At 35.0% G+C, this 20,032-nt stretch overlaps 1 protein-coding gene across 1 annotated transcript in view; it reads right to left on the reverse strand.

Moving 5' to 3' along the window:
- LOC103241291 (uncharacterized) overlaps positions 1-20,032 on the reverse strand; it is a 157,774-nt gene that overhangs the window by 86,158 nt on the left and 51,584 nt on the right. Inside the window, exons 30-38 of the mRNA XM_073022717.1 lie at positions 18,833-18,893; positions 17,954-17,984; positions 15,110-15,164; positions 12,472-12,532; positions 11,587-11,617; positions 8,724-8,790; positions 6,193-6,253; positions 5,580-5,610; positions 2,738-2,804 (exon numbers count right to left, since the gene is read on the reverse strand). Of these exons, the coding sequence (XP_072878818.1) occupies positions 2,738-2,804; positions 5,580-5,610; positions 6,193-6,253; positions 8,724-8,790; positions 11,587-11,617; positions 12,472-12,532; positions 15,110-15,164; positions 17,954-17,984; positions 18,833-18,893 (465 nt within the window). The remainder of the gene's footprint in view (positions 1-2,737; positions 2,805-5,579; positions 5,611-6,192; positions 6,254-8,723; positions 8,791-11,586; positions 11,618-12,471; positions 12,533-15,109; positions 15,165-17,953; positions 17,985-18,832; positions 18,894-20,032) is intronic.

Genomic DNA, 20,032 nt, shown 5'->3' on the forward strand with positions numbered 1-20,032 from the left:
GAAAGAAGAAATTTATTTTGAAAATCAAATCAAAAGGATTCCTGAGTTTTACAGCTGAATAAATTTATGTGCAAGGTATAACAACTATAAACACTAAAGTGAATAATGCTTCCAGAGAATAATACAAAATGTCACAACCATAGGAGATAGTTTTAAAAGTAAAAAGCAATATTCCAGAGATAATTCTGTGTACTCTGTTGGCAGTATTTCTTTCCTTATGATTCTATGGAAATAGGTACTTTGTTCAGGAAATAATCATGAGGATTGATTACACTCATTGCATGTGTGTTCTTAAGTACAGATGTTATCAGCACAAGGTAAGTCAGATTAGTTCCAGAAGTAAGTAATAATTTATTTCTTTAAGAGGGTTCCAGATTAAAAATATATATTTTCTCATTCAATGAATATAAATTAAAAACCTCCTTTAAAATTAACCAGAAATGTGCCGGTGTAGTGACTCATGCCTGTAATCCCAGCACATTAGGAGGCCGAGGCAGGCGGATCACCAGGTCAAGAGATCGAAACGATCCTGGCTAACCCGGTGAAACCCCGTCTCTACTAAAAATACAAAAAAATTGCCAGGCATGGAGATGGGTGCCTGTAGTCCCAGCTACTCAGGAGGCTGAAGCAGGAGAATGGCATGAACCCGGGAGGTGGAGTTTGCAGTGAGCCGAGATCGCGCCACTGCACTCCAGCCTGGGCAATAGAGTGAGACTCTGTCTCAAAACACACACACACACACACACACAATTATTGTGTAACTTCAGCTCCTTCCAAAAAAGAAAGAACAAAACAACCATCCACCTTATGGAACAATGAATGATAAATGAAGGCCACACATACCTACTAAATAGAAAGCTGTAACTAAGTATCTTGACAATAGAAACAGAGGTGAAACGAAAGAATAGACACTAAAGACATGCGGTCTACAAGGAAAAAGTCAGACTGAGGTAAATCATTTTTAAACAAAGGGGAAGGAGGAAGGAACAAACAAAAAATGAGACATGAACAGTCAATCAAATATGAGCTTAAAAGAAAAGCTTGTGTTCATAATATATGCCAAATAATACTGGATAGCATTTACTCTACAATGTGTTTTGTGTAAATACTTATGTAACAAAGAGTTTAATTTGTTTACTGTAAAATAACACATCCCAAGAGTTAACCAGGATCATTCACCTGAAAGCTGAAACATTCTTACAACAGAGAGAGAGAAGAAAAAACAATAAAGTTTCAGCAACTTAACACCTGGAGAAAGAATTTTTATTCAGAATTCAAAGGGGTAATGTATGTCCCGAAAAATATGTATTTAATAGAACATAGCCAGGACTTCAAAAATTTAAGAAAATTTAAACTAAAATCCTAATCCAATCTTCCAGTTAGAAGATATTAGAAAACACGCTGTATCCACCTTTCCTATTTCCTTTCCATCTTTTCTAATTTTTATTTTCTTCTATATGACATATTTTATCAAAATAACTTATACATTCTCAACATTAGAAGAAAATATAAATTCAAAAGATTCAAGAAATGTAATAGATTTAATTATGAGATCTGCCATGCATATTATGTTACCTGTAACATTCCATTATAACAAAGCCCATTTGCCTGTTTGTTGATTCACATTAAAAACTATTAAAATGTTTCTTACATGTAAGACCTTATTCTAGGTACTCCAGGATACACACAAAGAGGTTTCCTAGCTTCAAGTGGTTCATAGTAATGCAGCAGCTTTACATTATTTTTTCAAGAACTAAGCACAAAAGCCTCTGAAATTTGAAATTTAGAATGAGATACAAAGACCCTGAGTGGATTTTCTTTAAATTACGATGCAACAACTTTGTGAAATTAAAGTCTGACCATAGGAATATGAAGAGTCTCTGCTTATCAAACAGGTTGTTATTTTAAACTAAATGCATATTCTTCAACTAGATAAAGAGTTTAAAGTATACTCTTAATGAAAAAGACTTGGAAAACACAGTGTAAACTCTCTGTAATACAGATGTGAGAACGGAATTTAAATTTCTCATCTCACACCACTTTGTAAAATTAGAGAAAAGGTTTGCTGTATTGCCAGGCTTGGTCTGCAACTCCTGGGCTCAGGAATTCTCCTGGCTTGATCTCTTCAATAGGTGGGACTACAGGCACACGATACCATGTCTAGTTACATTTCCACAATTTCTAATATTATTTTAGTCTAATTATAGAGCCAAGAATAAAAATAAATAGCTCTCTGCAAAAATACTGGATGATGACAAAATAGGTGTTCAAGAAATAAAAAGAAACGATATGCTATGTGTAACAGGGTGATTCCATGGTTCCTATAACAAGTCAACTGATGTATTAAAGATTCATTTAAGCAGAGGTATTATTAGTCATACTCAAATGATATACAACTCAAAGTAAAGACACTTACTCAAATAAGCCTAGAACAAAATTTGTACCTACTCTATTGTGGGAAAGCATTCCCAAACATCATTTTTCTATCACTATATTTTCCAGCATTTTTTTTTTCAGATCACACCTCTCAAAGTCTTTATCAACTACTTCTTATTTGCTAAAGTAAAAAAAAAATTTAAAATTAACCCCTCCTATATCTTCAAAATTATTATCTCTAATAAAATTTCTATACAAACATGAAACAATGATAGGTAGACAACTGCTAACTTTTAGAAGAAAATAATATAAAAAATGAGATGCAGAGTGAGAAAATTAATTTCACAAGAGAGTACTCTACCTCAGGTTCCAAATCAAACTCATTCTTTGTCACAGGCTGTGCAACATTATCTGGTATGTAGAGACTCCTACAGAACAAAAAGATACAACAAAAATGAGCACGTTCATTTCTTAAAAGAAAACAAAAACCATCAGTCTATACATGCAGTCCTCTCCAAAAAAAAGGGTAAAACTAAGTCTGAGGAAGGTCAGTTATCTGTATATTAAATAATATTTCTTGGTATAATTAAGATATGTAATCTGTTTCAGAAAATATTTCAGTTACCTATTTCTGCCTCCACCTCTCCCAGCCTATGAAATATCCAATGCAGACTCACGCTTAAACCCATAGCAAATAGTGGCAGGCAATATAATGGCACATCCAGACAATAATTTGTCCTTATAAATTATATACCTGAAAGGCTAAACTGAAAATCCAATTGATATCTGACAAAACTTTTATTACTGAACTGGAGTAAACCTGATGAGCTACAACAAGGTAGAAAAGGCACTGTCTCTTCCCCATTATCTACTTCTGATTCAAAGACTAATTCGTGTCACTGGAAAATGGGAGTCTTGGATCTTTGGCTTTTAAGCTACTAAAAGAATGCCCACTGACTCCCTTTACCCTAGAACACTCCAGGGAGACCCCTGAAACACTGCAAATGTTTGAAAGCTGAGTGTACAAAAGTCAAAGTACAAATGTATATGTTGTTATGTTGTTATTGGGAATATTCGTCACAGAAAATTGAAACAACAAAATTTTTAAATCCAATTATTGTCATTATATAGATCCTGCCTTATTCAGGTCCACAAAAACCAGCAAGCTTAAGAACCTTCGTAGACACTCAGATACCCAAGAGAGAGAATGCTGGAAAAGTCTCCCTCCTGAGTACGTATGGCTCCATTCCATTCATCACTGTCTAAATATCTTCCTTCCTAGGGGCTCCCACTTCTAGATCCCTCTTCTGCAGAGATCCATGGCAATCTCCAAACTACATCTTCAGCCTAGGAAAGCCCAGATTCCTCAAAAGACGGACTGAAATAATTGAGAGTAGGAGCTCTCTATTCCTCTGCTTCTGGAAAGTAAGTCATTCTCAGTCATCCACCCCAAGCATAGGCATGTTACCGACTACCCACCTGAAACTTCATTGCTGATTTGCCAGCCAATCCTACATTTGCCCTACCCTACGTGTATGTGAGAGAATTGAGAAAAGAGGCAGAAAAAAGGAGACAACCACCCTGGCTCACAGATCTATGTACTTAAGCAATCTCCAGCTCCCTAGTTCTTGAGGGGTTCTAAGCCCTCTGTAAGCTGGGGTGGAGGAAGATGATACCACATTCCTATCTGCTCCAGAGACTCTTTCCTGTGGCTCAAATCCTTTTAACACTTTTCAATAAAAACCTTGAAATCTGTCAGTTCCTCCAGTTAAACAAAAAGGCAGCCACCCCCTCAGAACTCCATGAACCTCCTAATATGCCTTTCTTCATAACTCCCACCATCCTGTGTTGTCAATTCCCTTATCTTTATCAAACTTGTAATAAAGCCAAATATTTGGATTTTTTCCTAAAACCCTCATTTCTGTCCAACTAAGTATTCGATTCTCTTCAACTTTGGCTGTCCCTTGAAAATTCCATTCTTACCCACTTTCATTGGGTTCAACAGCTCATTCGTTCTCAACCTCTTCCACTGTGTTCACTAGACCCACTCCCTCTTTCTAAAACTAAAATCACTCAATGACAGAATGATGTAAAAGAAGACCGGGTTTTGAATTAAGAAACCTGAATGCATATCTCACTTCTGCGATTTACAGTATCCAAATAATTTTCTCCCTTTGAGTTTCAGGTTCTCCATCTGAACAACTACTTGATCAGGATGTTCAACAAGGATTCAAGTATTAGATGATATTTTCTTTAGTCTCTAGGAATTCCTAAAATTCTGAAATTATATGCACCTCTGCTATTATCTATAGGAAAATGGGGAATATTTAGTTGCCGTATATGAGAACTATAATAGAAGATCATAAACCCTAAGAAAAGCAGAAGAGAAAGCAAAAAGAAAACAAGAAAATATTATTAAAATGTCTCAGAAGGAAAAAAAGAATCCAGAAAATAAGAAAAAGCTTCAGCATACTAGGCAGGGTACTCACTTAAAGAGAAAACCAAACCGGGTAGGCAGCAAGTAGAGAAATGAATTAGAAATATCCTTTTAATATAGGCTAAATATAGTTAACATTACATGGACTATATGTAGATATTCTCCATGCACAGTCAGATAATATTTTTCTAGGACTGGCCTGGTCTTTCTTATGAAAAACTTAGGGACCAGCAGCCACAGATAACTGATACCTGCCTTTAAAACTTTGATGGTTAAAAAATAAAAATGTAATATGGTTACCACTGCCATTTCCAAAATATTTGGACAAACTTTTGGAGTAGACAGGCTTCAAAACAACACTCTAAAGAGAGTTAATATGTAACAAAATGTGACTTTCTGAATTGATCTGATGTAAATCAGTACCATGATCCCATTGCCACATAGATCTCTATCCATCCATACTTATGGGCAAAATAAGTGTTTTGAGAGCCAGGCAGGATGATGGTCAAATCATGGGTTGGCTACCTGTTAACTGTGGAATCATGAGCCAGTATTTCAACGTCTTTAAACCAGAGTTGCCTAATTAGTAAAAAAGCAATAATAGCACAAATAGTTTGTAAAGCTGTGTGAAGAGGACATGACATGATAAATATTAAGCATGTAATACATTGTCTAGCACAGAGCAGAACACTAAACAGATCCTAGTTTCTATTCTCTCTATTCACTTAGTTAACATATCACTTTAAAAAAATCTGTGAAATCATACCTGTTAAAACAGTCTTCAACAGGAGGAAGCACTATTAAACAAAAAGTAAAATGCATTTTAAATCAACAATAGAAAACTATAGAATATTAAAAACATAAAAGAGCACGAAGGCTTGTTCCTATAATCTCAGCTACTCAGAAGGCTGAGGCAGAAGTATCACTTGAGAAGTCCATCAGTTTGAGAACAGCTTGGGCAACATAGCAAGAATCTATCCTTATAAAAATAATAATAATAATAATAAACCAGAAGGCCTGGTATGGTGAGTCACACCTGTAATCCTAGCAGCTTGGGAGGCCGAGGTGGGCGGATCACTTGAGGTTAAGAGTTTGAGAACAAGTTGCACAACACGGAGAAACTCTGTCTCTACTAAAAATACAAAAAGTAGCCAGGTGTGGAGGTGCACACATGTAATCCTAGTTACTTGGGAGGCTGAGGCAAGAGAATCACTTAAACCCAGGAGGTGGAAGTTGCAGTGAACGAAAATTGTGCCACTGCACACCAGCCTGGGCTGCAGAGTAGTAAGACTGTGTTTCGAAAAGAAAAAAAAAAAAAAAAAAAACAAAGAAATGAAGAATAAGTAAATAATACAATAGGCAGACTCCAAATAACTTACCATCTTCTAGAGATTTCAGAGAAATAATCTTTCTGTTCGGGATGTACAGTTTTGAAATAATCTAGAAGAAAAACACAATAGGTTTAAGAATAACATGCACCTTAAATTAATGATAATAGCCACAATTACTACATGATCTAAGACAAAACGTATAGACACTGAAGTCACTCATATGTAGATTCAAACCTCAAGTCTGCCATTTACTTATCTACATATTCTCATGGTGTGATGATTATGATTGGTGATTCAGATATTCTCAAAATGTTACGCCTTTCAACACTATTTATTATGCAAATACTATGATATCCATTAGTTTCTTTTATTAACCACAACAAACTGGGACAAAAATGTACTCAAATGTAATTTAGAGTATTACTGAATAAAACTAATTATAAAAAAGTAAATTAATCACATTATTTTTCAAAATATGTATGCATGATATATATTTGTGTGAATTGCATTTTGAGGGAAAAATGTGAGACTGTAGTTTTTAGTAGTACTGTATTTAAATACGTTGATATCGGAAACAGTACAAGTTGATTCTATTCTGTGTGTCAAAAGCTAAAAACAAATTATTGTATAACTTCAGCTCCTTCCAAAAAAGAGAAAACAAAACCACCATCCACCTTATGGAGCAATGAGTGATGAATGAAGGCCACACATAGCTACTAACTAGAAAGCTGTAATTAAGTATCTTGACAATAGAAACAGAAGTGAAACGAAAGAATAGACAGTAAAGACATGTGGTCTGCAAGGAAAAAGTCAGACTGAGGTAAATCATTTTTAAACAAAGGGGAAGGAGGGAGAAACAAACACAAAATGAGACATGACCAGTCAATCAAATATGAGCTTAAAAGAAAAGCTTGTGTTCACAATAGATGCCTAATAATACTGGATAGCATTTACTCTACAATGTGTTTTGTGTAAATATTAATGTAACAAAGAGTTTAATTTGTTTACTGTAAAATAACACATCCCAAGAATTAACCAGGATCATTCACCTGAAAGCTGAAACATTCTTACAACAGAGAGAGAGAAGAAAAAACAATAAAGTTCCAGCAACACCTGGAGAAAGAATTTTTATTCAGAACGCGAAAGAGTAATGTATGTCCTGAAAATTATGTATTTAATAGAACATGGCTGGAGCTTTGAAAATTTAAGAAAATGTAATCTAAAATCCTAATCTAAGCTTCCAGTTGGAAGATATTAGAAAACACGCTGTATCCACCTTTCCTATTTCCTTTTCATCTTTTCTAATTTTTATTTTCTTCTATATGACATATTTTATCAAAATAACTCAACTTATACATTCTCAACATTAGAAGAAAATATAAATTCAAAAGATTCAAGAAATGTAATAGATTTAATTATGAGATCTGCCATGCATATTATGTTACCTGTAACATTCCATTATAAAAAGCCCATTTGCCTGTTTGTTGATTCACATTAAAAACTATTAAAATGTTTTGTTACATCCAAGACCTTATTCTGGGTACTCCAGGATACATACAAAGAGGTTTTCTAGCTTCAAGTGGTTCATAGTAATGCAGCAGCTTTACAATTATTTTTTCTGGAGTAAGCACAAAAGCCTCTGAATTTGAAATTTAGAATGAGATACAAACACGCTGAGTGGATGTTCTTTTAATTACAATGCAACAACCTTGTGAAATTAAAGTCTGACCATAGGGATATGAAGAGTCTGTGCTGATCAAACAGGTTGTTATTTTAAACTAAATTTATATTCTTCAACTAGATAAAGAGTTTAAAGCACATTCTTAATAAAAAGGAGTTGGAAAACACAGTGTAAATCCTCTGTAATACAGATGTGAGAACACAATGTAAATTTCTGATCTCCCACAACTTTGTAAAATTAGAGATAAGGTTTGCTGTATTGCCAAGATTGGTCTGGAACTCCTGGGCTCAAGAATTCTCCTGGCTTGATCTCTTCAATAGGTGGGACTACAGGCACATGATACCTGGCTAGTTAAAATTCCACAATTTCCAGTATTTGGAATGCCACAAATTCCAACTAGTTCCCTGCAAAAATACTGTATGACAACAAAATAGATGTACAAGAAATAAAAAGAAACTATATGCTATGTGTAACAGGGTGATTCCATGGTTCCTGTAACAAGTCATCTGAGGTATTAAAGATTCATTTAAATGGAGGTATTATTAGTCATACTTATATGACATATAACTCAAAGCAAAGACACTTACTCAAATAAGCCTAGACCAAAATTTGCATCTGCTCTATTGTGGGAAAGCTTTTCTGTCGCTATGTATTTCCCAGCCATTTTTTTTCAGATCACACCTCTCAAAGTATTTATCAACTATTTCTTATTTGCCAAATTAACAAAATTAAAATTAACCCCTCCTATTCCTTTAAAATGGTTATCTCTAAAAAAAAAAAAAAAGGTATAATACAAACAGAAAACAATGATAGGTAGACAACAGCTAACTTTTAGAAGAAAATAACATAAAAATGAGATTCAGAGTGAGAAAATTGATTTCACAAGAGAGTACTCTACCGCAGATTTCAAAGCAAACTCATCCTCTGTCACAGGCTGTGCAATATTATCCGGTCTACCGAGACTCCTACAGAGGAAAAAGATACAACAAAAATGAGCACATTTATTTCTTAAAAGAAAACAAAAACCATCAGTCTATACATGCACGTCCCCTTGAAAAACAAAAGGTAAAACAAGGTCTGAGGAAGGTCAGTTATCTGTATATTAAATAATATTTCCTGGAATAATTAAGATATGGCCTCTGTTTTAGAAAACATTTCAGTTACCTATTTCTGCCTCCAAATCTCCCAGCCTATGAAATATCCAATGCAGACTCACCCTTAAACCCGTAACAAATAGTGACCAGGCAATATAATGGCACAGCCAGACAATAATTTGTCCTTACAAATTATCTACCCTAATGGCTAAACTGAAAATCCAATTGATATCTGACACAGCTTTTGTTACTGAACTGGAATAAACCTGATAACCTAAAACAAGGTAGAAAAGGGACCGTGTCTTCCCCATGATCTATTTCTGAATCAAAGACTAATCTGTGTCACTGAAAAATGGGAGTCTTGGATCTTCAGCTTTTAAGCTACTAAAAGAGGGCCCATTGATTCTCTTCACCCTAGAACAATCCAGGGAGCCCCCTGAAACACTGCAAATGTTTGAAAGCTGAGTGTACAAAAGTCAAAGTACAAATGTATATGTTGTTATTGGGAATATTGTTCAAAGCAGATTAAAACATTAAAAATTACAAAATTCAATTATTGTCATTATATAGATCCTGCCTTATTCGGGTCCACAAAAACCAGCAAGCTTAACAAGTATCAAAGACACTCAAGACACCCAAGAGAGAGAATGCTGGAAAAGTCTTCATCCTGAGTACGTATGGCTCCATTCCAATCATCACTGTCTAAATATCTTCCTTCCTAGGGGCTCCCACTTCTGGATCCCTCTTCTGCAGAGATCCATGGCAATCTCCAAACTACATCTTCAGCCTAGGAAAGCCCAGATTCCTCAAAAGACGGACTGAAATAATTGAGAGTAGGAGCTCTCTATTCCTCTGCTTCTGGAAAGTAAGTCAGTCTCAGTCATCCACTCCAAGCATACGCATATTACCGACTACCCACCTGAAGCTTCATTGCTGATTTGCCAGCCAATCCTACATTTGCCCTACCCTACGTGTATGTGAGAAAAGTGAGAAAAGAGGCAGAAAAAAGGAGACATCCACCCTGGCTCACAGATCTATGTACTTAAGCAATCTCCAGCTCCCTAGTTCTTGAGGGGTTCTAAGCCCTCTGTAAGCTGGGGTGGAAGAAGATGATACCACATTCCTATCTGCTCCAGAGACTCTTTCTTGTGGCTCAAACTCTTTTAACATTTTTCAGTAAAAACCTTGAAGTTTGTCAGTTCCTCCAGTTAAACAAACAAAAAGGTAGCAATCTCTTCAGAACTCCTTGAATGCCATATTCTGCCTTTCTTCATAGCTCCCAAAATCCTGTGTTTTCAATTCCATTATCTTTATCAAACTTGTATTAAAGGCAAATATGTGGATTTTTTCCTAAAACCCTCATTTCTGTCCAACTAAGTGTTCATTTCTCTTCAACTTTGGCTGTCCCCTGAAACTTCCATTCTTACCCACTTTAATTGGGTTCAACAGGTCATTCCATGCTCATCCTCTTCCACTGTGTTCACTAGACCCACTCCCTCTTTCTAAAACTAAAATCATTCAATGACAGAATCATGTCAAAGAAGACTGGGTTTTGAATTAAGAAACCTGAGTGCAAATCTCACTTCTGCAATTTACAGTATCCAAATAATTTTCTCCCTTTGAATTTCAGGTTCTCCATCTGAACAACCACTTGATCAGGATGTTCAACAAGGATTCAAGTACTAGAGGATATTTTGTTTAATCTCTAGGATTTCTTAACATTCTGAACTTCTGTGTACCTCTGATTTTTGTCTGTAGGAAAATGGGGAATATTTAGCTGCTGTACATGAGAACTATAATAGAAGATCATAAACCCTAAGAAAAGCAGAAGAGAAAGTAAAAAGAAATCAAGAAAATATTATTAAAATATCACAGAAGGTAAAAAAAAAAAAAAAAAACAAAAAGAAACCAGAAAATAAGAAAAAGCTTCAGCGAACTAGGCAGGGTACTCACTTAAAGAGAAAACCAAACTGGGTAAGCAGTAAGTAGAGAAATGAATTAGAAATATCCTTTTAATATAGGCTAAATATAGTTAACATAGTATGGACTATATGTAGATATTCCCCATGCACAGTCAGAAAATATTTTTCTAGGACTGGTCTGGTCTTTCTTATGAAAAACTTAGGGTCCAGCGGCCACAGATCACTGATATCTGCCTTTAAAACTTTGATGGTTAAAAAATAAAAATGTAATATGGTTACCACTGCCATTTCCAAAATATTTGGACAAACTTTTGGAGTAGACAGGCTTCAAAACAACACTCTAAAGAGAGTTAATATGTAACAAAATGTGACTTTCTGAATTGATCTGATGTGAATCAGTACTGTGATCCCATTGCCGCATAGGTCTCTATCCATCCACGCTTAGGGGAAAAAGAAGTGATTTAAGAGCCAGGCAGGGTGATGGTCAAATCATGGGTTGGCTACCTGTTAACTGTGGAATCATGAACCAGTATTTTAACCTCTTTAAACCAGAGTTGCCTAATTAGTAAAAAAGCAGTCATAGCACGAATAGTTTGTAAAGCTGTGTGAAGAAGACATGATACGATAAATGTTAAGCATGTAATACATGGTCTAGCACAAAGCAGAACACTAAAGAGATACTAGCTTCTATTCTCTCTATTCACTAAGTTAAACATATCAATTTTAAAAATCTGTTAAATCATACCTGTTTAAACACTCTTCAGCAGGAGGAAGCACTATTGAATGAAAAGTAAAATGCATTTTAAATCAACAATAGAAAACTAAGGAATATTAAAAACATAAAAGAGCACAGCGGCTTGTTCCTATAATCTCAGCTACTCAGAAGGCTGAGGCAAAAGTATCACTTGAGAAGCCCAGGAGTTTGAGACCAGCCTGGGCAACATAGCAAGAATCTGTCCTTATAAAAAAGATACTAATAATAAACAAGAAGGCCTGGCGTGGTGGGGCACACCTATAATCCTAGCAGTTTGGGAGGCCAAGGTGGGTCGATCACTTGAGGTCAAGAGTTTGAGACAAGCCTGGACATCAGGGTGAAACTCTGTCTCTACTAAAAATACAAATATGGCCCAGGTGTGGTGGTGCACACCTCTAATCCCAGTTACTCGGGAGACTGAGGCAGGAGAATCACTGGAACCCAGGAGGTGGAAGTTGCAGTGAGCCAAGATCTCATCACTGCACTGCAGCCTGGGCTGTAGACTAGTAAGACTGTATTTCAAAGAAAGAAAGAAAGAAAGAAAGGAAAAGGAAAGAAAGAAAGAAAGAAAGAAAGAAAGAAAGAAAGAAAGAAAGAAAGAAAGAAAGAAAGAAAGAAAGAAAGAAAGAAAGAAAGAAAGAAAGGGAAAGAAAGAAAGAAAGAAAGAAAGAAAGAAAGAAAGAAAGAAAGAAAGAAAGAAAGAGGAAAGAAAGAAAGAAAGAAAGAAAGAAAGAAAGAAAGAAAGAAAGAGAAAGAAAGAAAGAAAGAAAGAAAGAAAGAAAGAAAGAAAGAAAGAAAGAAAGAAAGAAAGAAAGACAAAGAAAAAGAAATGAAGAATAAGTAAATAATACAATAGGAAGGTTTCAAATAGCTTACCATCTTCTGCAGATTGTGCAGAAATAATCCTTCTCTTTGGAATGTATGGTTTAGAAATAATCTAGAAGAAAAACACAATAGGTTTAAGAATACATGAAGCAAGTTAAAATAATGATAATCGCCACCATTACTACACAATCTAACACAAAAAGTATAGACATTGAAGTCACTCATATGTGGATTCATACCTCAAGTGTGCCATTTACTTATCTACGTATTCTCGTGGTGTGATGATTATGATTGGTGATTCAGATATTCTCAAAATGTTACTCTTTCAACCCCAGTTGATTATTATACAAATACTCTGATATTCATTAGTTTTTTTATTAACCACAACAAACAAGGACAAAAATTTACTCATAAGTAATTTAGAGTATTAGTGAATAAAACAAATAATAAAAAGGTAAATTAATCAGGTTATTTTTCAAAATATATACACATAATATGTATTTGTGTAAATTGCATTTTGTGGGAGACAATGTGAGAATGTAGTTTTTAGTAGCACTATATTTAAATGCGTTGGCATTGGAAACAGAACAAGCTGCTTCTATTTCGTGTGTCAAAAGCAAAAAACAAATTATTGTATAACTTCAGCTCCTTCCAAAAAAGAGAGAACAAAACCACCAACCACCTTATGGAGCAATGAGTGATGAATGAAGGCCACACATAGCTACTAAATAGAAAGCTGTAACTAAGTATCCTGACAATAGAAACAGAAGTGAAATGAAATAATAGACAGTAAAGACATGCAGTCTGCAAGGAAAAAGTCAGACTGAGGTAAATCATTTTTAAACGAATGGGAAGGAGGGAGAAACAAACAGAAAAACGAGACATGACCGGTCAATCAAACATGAGCTTAAAAGAAAAGCTTGTATTCATAATAGATGCCTAATAATACCGGATAACATTTACTCTACAATGTGTTTTGTGTAAATATTTATGTAATAAACAGTTTAATTTGCTTACTATAAAATAACACATCACAAGAGTTAACCATGACCATTCACCTGAAAGCTGAAACATTCTTACTACACACACACACACACACACACACGCAAACCCAGAAAGAGAGAGAGACAGACACACACACACACACACAGAGAGAGAGAGAGGAAAAAACAACAATAAAGTTCCAGCAACTTAGCACTTGGAGAAAGAATTTTTATTCAGAATTCAAAAGAGCGATGTATGTACTGAAAAATATGTATTTAATAGAACATGGTTGGAGCTTTAAAAATGTATGAAAGTTTAATCTAAAATCCTAATCCAAGCTCCAGTTGGAAGATATTAGAAAAAATGCTGTATCCACCTTTCCTATTTCCTTTCCATCTTTTGTAATTTTTATTTTCTTCTATCACATATTTTCTCAACATAACTCAACTCAACTTATACATTATCAACATTAAAAGAAAAGATAAATTCAAAATATTCAAGAAATTTAACAGATTTAATTATGAGATATGCCAGGTATATTATGTTACCTGTAACATTCCATTATTAAAAAGCCCATTAGCCTGTTTGTTGATTCACACTAAAAACTATTAAAATGTTTCTTACATGCAAGACCTTATTCTGGGTACTCCAGGATACATACAAAGAGGTTTTCTAGCTTCAAGTGGTTCATAGTAATGCAGGAGCTTTAGAATTATTTTTTTAATAACTAAACACAAAAGCCTCTGAAATTTGAAATTTAGAATGAGATACGAAGACCCTGAGTGAATTTTTTTTTAATTACAATGCAAAACCCTTGTGGAATTAAAGTCTGAGCTTAGGAATATGAAGAGTCTCTGCTTATCAAACAGATTGTTATTTTAAACTAAATGCATATTCTTCAACTAGATAAAGAGTTTAAAGTATACTCTTAATAAAAAGGACTTGGAAAACACAGTGTAAACCCTCAGTAATACAGATGTGAGAACAGAATTAAAATTTCTCATCTCACACCACTTTGTAAAATTAGGGAGAAGGTTTGCTGTATTGCCAGGCTTGGTCTGGAACTCCTGGGCTCAAGAATTCTCCGGGCTTAATCTCTTGAATAGGTGACACTACAGGCACATGATACCATGTCTGGTTAAATTTCCACAATTTCTAATATTATTTTAGTCTAATTATAGAACCAAGAATAAAAATAAATAGCTCTCTGCAAAAATACTGCATGATGACAAAATAGGTGTACAAGAAATAAAAAGAAACTATATGCTATGTGTAACAGGGTGATTCCTGGGTTCCTATAACAAGTCATCTGATGTATTCGAGATTCATTTAAACAAAGGTATGATTAGTCATACTCATATGATATACAACTCAAAGTAAAGACACTTACTCCAATAAGCCTAGACCAAAATTTGTATCTGCTCTATTGTGGGAAAGCGTTCCCAAACATCATTTTTCTGTCACCATGTATTTTCCAGCAATTTTTTTCCAGATCACAGCACTCAAAGTATTTATCAACTATTTATTTGCCAAATTAACAAAAATTAAAATTAACCCCTCCTATTTCTTTAAAATGGTTCTCTCTAATAAAAGATATAATACAAACAGAAAACAATGATAGGTAGACAACAGCTAACTTTTAGAAGATAATAATATAAAATGAGATTCACAGTGAGAAAACTGATTTCACAAGAGAGTACTCTACCTCAGATTCCAAATCAAACTCATCCTCTGTCGCAGGCCGTAAAATATTGTCCGGTCTACAAAGGAAAAAGATACAACAAAAATGAGCACGTTCATTTCTTAAAAGAAAACAAAAACCATCAGTCTATATATGCACATCCCTTCCCAAAAAAAAGGTAAAACAAGGTCTGAGGAAGGTCAGTTATCTGTATATTAAATAATATTTCTTGGCATAATTAAGATATGGCCTCTGTTTTAGAAAACATTTCAGTTACCTATTTCTGCCTCAACCTCTCCCAGCCTATGAAATATCCAATGCAGACTCACCCTTAAACCTGTAACAAATAGTGACCAGGCAATATAATGGCACAGCCAGACAATACTTTGTCCTTATAAATTATCTACCCTAAAGGCTAAACTGAAAATCCAGTTGATATCTGACATGACTTTTGTTACTGAACTGGAATAAACCTGATAACCTAAAACAAGGCACTGTCTCTTCCCCGTGAACTATTTCTGATTCAAAGACTAATCTGTGTCACTGGAAAATAGGAGTCTTGGATCTTCAGCTTTTAAGTTACTTAAAGAATGCCCATTGATTCTCTCTACCCTAGAACACTACAGGAAGCCCCCTGAAACACTGCAAATGTTTGAAAGCTGAGTGTACAAAAGTCAAAGTACAAATGTACATGTTCTTATGTTGTTATAGGGAATACTCTTCATAGAAGATTAAAACATTAAAATTTTTAAAATCCAATTATTGCATTATACAGATCCTGCCTTATTCAGGTCCACAAAAACCAGCAAACTTACGAATCTTCATAGACACTCAGATACCCAAGAGAGAGAATGCTGGAAAAGTCTCCCTCCTGAGTACGTATGGCTCCATTCCATTCATCACTGTCTAAATATCTTCCTTCCTAGGGGCTCCCACTTCTGGATCCCTCTTCTGCAGAGATCCATGGCAATCTCCAAACTACATCTTCAGCCTAGGAAAGCCCAGATTCCTCAAAAGACGGACTGAAATAATTGAGAGTAGGAGCTCTCTATTCCTCTGCTTCTGGAAAGTAAGTCAGTCTCAGTCATCCACTCCAAGCATACGCATATTACCGACTACCCACCTGAAGCTTCATTGCTGATTTGCCAGCCAATCCTACATTTGCCCTACCCTACGTGTATGTGAGAAAATTGAGAAAAGAGGCAGAAAAAAGGAGACATCCACCCTGGCTCACAGATCTATGTACTTAAGCAATCTCCAGCTCCCTAGTTCTTGAGGGGTTCTAAGCCCTCTGTAAGCTGGGGTGGAAGAAGATGATACCACATTCCTATCTGCTCCAGAGACTCTTTCTTGTGGCTCAAACTCTTTTAACATTTTTCAGTAAAAACCTTGAAGTTTGTCAGTTCCTCCAGTTAAACAAACAAAAAGGTAGCAATCTCTTCAGAACTCCTTGAATGCCATATTCTGCCTTTCTTCATAGCTCCCAAAATCCTGTGTTTTCAATTCCATTATCTTTATCAAACTTGTATTAAAGGCAAATATGTGGATTTTTTCCTAAAACCCTCATTTCTGTCCAACTAAGTGTTCATTTCTCTTCAACTTTGGCTGTCCCCTGAAACTTCCATTCTTACCCACTTTAATTGGGTTCAACAGGTCATTCCATGCTCATCCTCTTCCACTGTGTTCACTAGACCCACTCCCTCTTTCTAAAACTAAAATCATTCAATGACAGAATCATGTCAAAGAAGACTGGGTTTTGAATTAAGAAACCTGAGTGCAAATCTCACTTCTGCAATTTACAGTATCCAAATAATTTTCTCCCTTTGAATTTCAGGTTCTCCATCTGAACAACCACTTGATCAGGATGTTCAACAAGGATTCAAGTACTAGAGGATATTTTGTTTAATCTCTAGGATTTCTTAACATTCTGAACTTCTGTGTACCTCTGATTTTTGTCTGTAGGAAAATGGGGAATATTTAGCTGCTGTACATGAGAACTATAATAGAAGATCATAAACCCTAAGAAAAGCAGAAGAGAAAGTAAAAAGAAATCAAGAAAATATTATTAAAATATCACAGAAGGTAAAAAAAAAAAAAAAAAAAAAAAAGAAACCAGAAAATAAGAAAAAGCTTCAGCGAACTAGGCAGGGTACTCACTTAAAGAGAAAACCAAACTGGGTAAGCAGTAAGTAGAGAAATGAATTAGAAATATCCTTTTAATATAGGCTAAATATAGTTAACATAGTATGGACTATATGTAGATATTCCCCATGCACAGTCAGAAAATATTTTTCTAGGACTGGTCTGGTCTTTCTTATGAAAAACTTAGGGTCCAGCGGCCACAGATCACTGATATCTGCCTTTAAAACTTTGATGGTTAAAAAATAAAAATGTAATATGGTTACCACTGCCATTTCCAAAATATTTGGACAAACTTTTGGAGTAGACAGGCTTCAAAACAACACTCTAAGAGAGTTAATATGTAACAAAATGTGACTTTCTGAATTGATCTGATGTGAATCAGTACTGTGATCCATTGCGCATAGGTCTCTATCCATCCACGCTTAGGGGAAAAAGAAGTGATTTAAGAGCCAGGCAGGGTGATGGTCAAATCATGGGTTGGCTACCTGTTAACTGTGGAATCATGAACCAGTATTTTAACCTCTTTAAACCAGAGTTGCCTAATTAGTAAAAAAGCAGTCATAGCACGAATAGTTTGTAAAGCTGTGTGAAGAAGACATGATACGATAAATGTTAAGCATGTAATACATGGTCTAGCACAAAGCAGAACACTAAAGAGATACTAGCTTCTATTCTCTCTATTCACTAAGTTAAACATATCAATTTTAAAAATCTGTTAAATCATACCTGTTTAAACACTCTTCAGCAGGAGGAAGCACTATTGAATGAAAAGTAAAATGCATTTTAAATCAACAATAGAAAACTAAGGAATATTAAAAACATAAAAGAGCACAGCGGCTTGTTCCTATAATCTCAGCTACTCAGAAGGCTGAGGCAAAAGTATCACTTGAGAAGCCCAGGAGTTTGAGACCAGCTGGGCAACATAGCAAGAATCTATCCTTATAAAAAGATACTAATAATAAACAAGAAGGCCTGGCGTGGTGGGGCACACCTATAATCCTAGCAGTTTGGGAGGCCAAGGTGGGTCGATCACTTGAGGTCAAGAGTTTGAGACAAGACAAGCCTGGACATCAGGGTGAAACTCTGTCTCTACTAAAAATACAAATATGGCCCAGGTGTGGTGGTGCACACCTCTAATCCCAGTTACTCGGGAGACTGAGGCAGGAGAATCACTGGAACCCAGGAGGTGGAAGTTGCAGTGAGCCAAGATCTCATCACTGCACTGCAGCCTGGGCTGTAGACTAGTAAGACTGTATTTCAAAGAAAGAAAGAAAGAAAGAAAGGAAAAGGAAAGAAAGAAAGAGAGAAAGAAAGAAAGAAAGAAAGAAAGAAAGAAAGAAAGAAAGAAAGAAAGAAAGAAAGAAAGAAAGAAAGAAAGAAAGAAAGGGAAAGAAAGAAAGAAAGAAAGAAAGAAAGAAAGAAAGAAAGAAAGAAAGAAAGAAAGAAAGAAAGAAAGAAAGAGAGAGAAAGAAAGAAAAAGAAAGAAAGAAAGAAAGAAAGAAAGAAAGAAAGAAAGAAAGAAAGAAAGAAAGAAAGAAAGAAAGACAAAGAAAAAGAAATGAAGAATAAGTAAATAATACAATAGGAAGGTTTCAAATAGCTTACCATCTTCTGCAGATTGTGCAGAAATAATCCTTCTCTTTGGAATGTATGGTTTAGAAATAATCTAGAAGAAAAACACAATAGGTTTAAGAATACATGAAGCAAGTTAAAATAATGATAATCGCCACCATTACTACACAATCTAACACAAAAAGTATAGACATTGAAGTCACTCATATGTGGATTCATACCTCAAGTGTGCCATTTACTTATCTACGTATTCTCGTGGTGTGATGATTATGATTGGTGATTCAGATATTCTCAAAATGTTACTCTTTCAACCCCAGTTGATTATTATACAAATACTCTGATATTCATTAGTTTTTTTATTAACCACAACAAACAAGGACAAAAATTTACTCATAAGTAATTTAGAGTATTAGTGAATAAAACGAATAATAAAAAGGTAAATTAATCAGGTTATTTTTCAAAATATATACACATAATATGTATTTGTGTAAATTGCATTTTGTGGGAGACAATGTGAGAATGTAGTTTTTAGTAGCACTATATTTAAATGCGTTGGCATTGGAAACAGAACAAGCTGCTTCTATTTCGTGTGTCAAAAGCAAAAAACAAATTATTGTATAACTTCAGCTCCTTCCAAAAAAGAGAGAACAAAACCACCAACCACCTTATGGAGCAATGAGTGATGAATGAAGGCCACACATAGCTACTAAATAGAAAGCTGTAACTAAGTATCCTGACAATAGAAACAGAAGTGAAATGAAATAATAGACAGTAAAGACATGCAGTCTGCAAGGAAAAAGTCAGACTGAGGTAAATCATTTTTAAACGAATGGGAAGGAGGGAGAAACAAACAGAAAAACGAGACATGACCGGTCAATCAAACATGAGCTTAAAAGAAAAGCTTGTATTCATAATAGATGCCTAATAATACCGGATAACATTTACTCTACAATGTGTTTTGTGTAAATATTTATGTAATAAACAGTTTAATTTGCTTACTATAAAATAACACATCACAAGAGTTAACCATGACCATTCACCTGAAAGCTGAAACATTCTTACTACACACACACACACACACACACACGCAAACCCAGAAAGAGAGAGAGACAGACACACACACACACACACAGAGAGAGAGAGAGAGGAAAAAACAACAATAAAGTTCCAGCAACTTAGCACTTGGAGAAAGAATTTTTATTCAGAATTCAAAAGAGCGATGTATGTACTGAA

Source organism: Chlorocebus sabaeus, chromosome 14 (genome assembly GCF_047675955.1).
Source record: "Chlorocebus sabaeus isolate Y175 chromosome 14, mChlSab1.0.hap1, whole genome shotgun sequence".
Classification (NCBI taxonomy): Eukaryota; Metazoa; Chordata; class Mammalia; order Primates; family Cercopithecidae; genus Chlorocebus; species Chlorocebus sabaeus.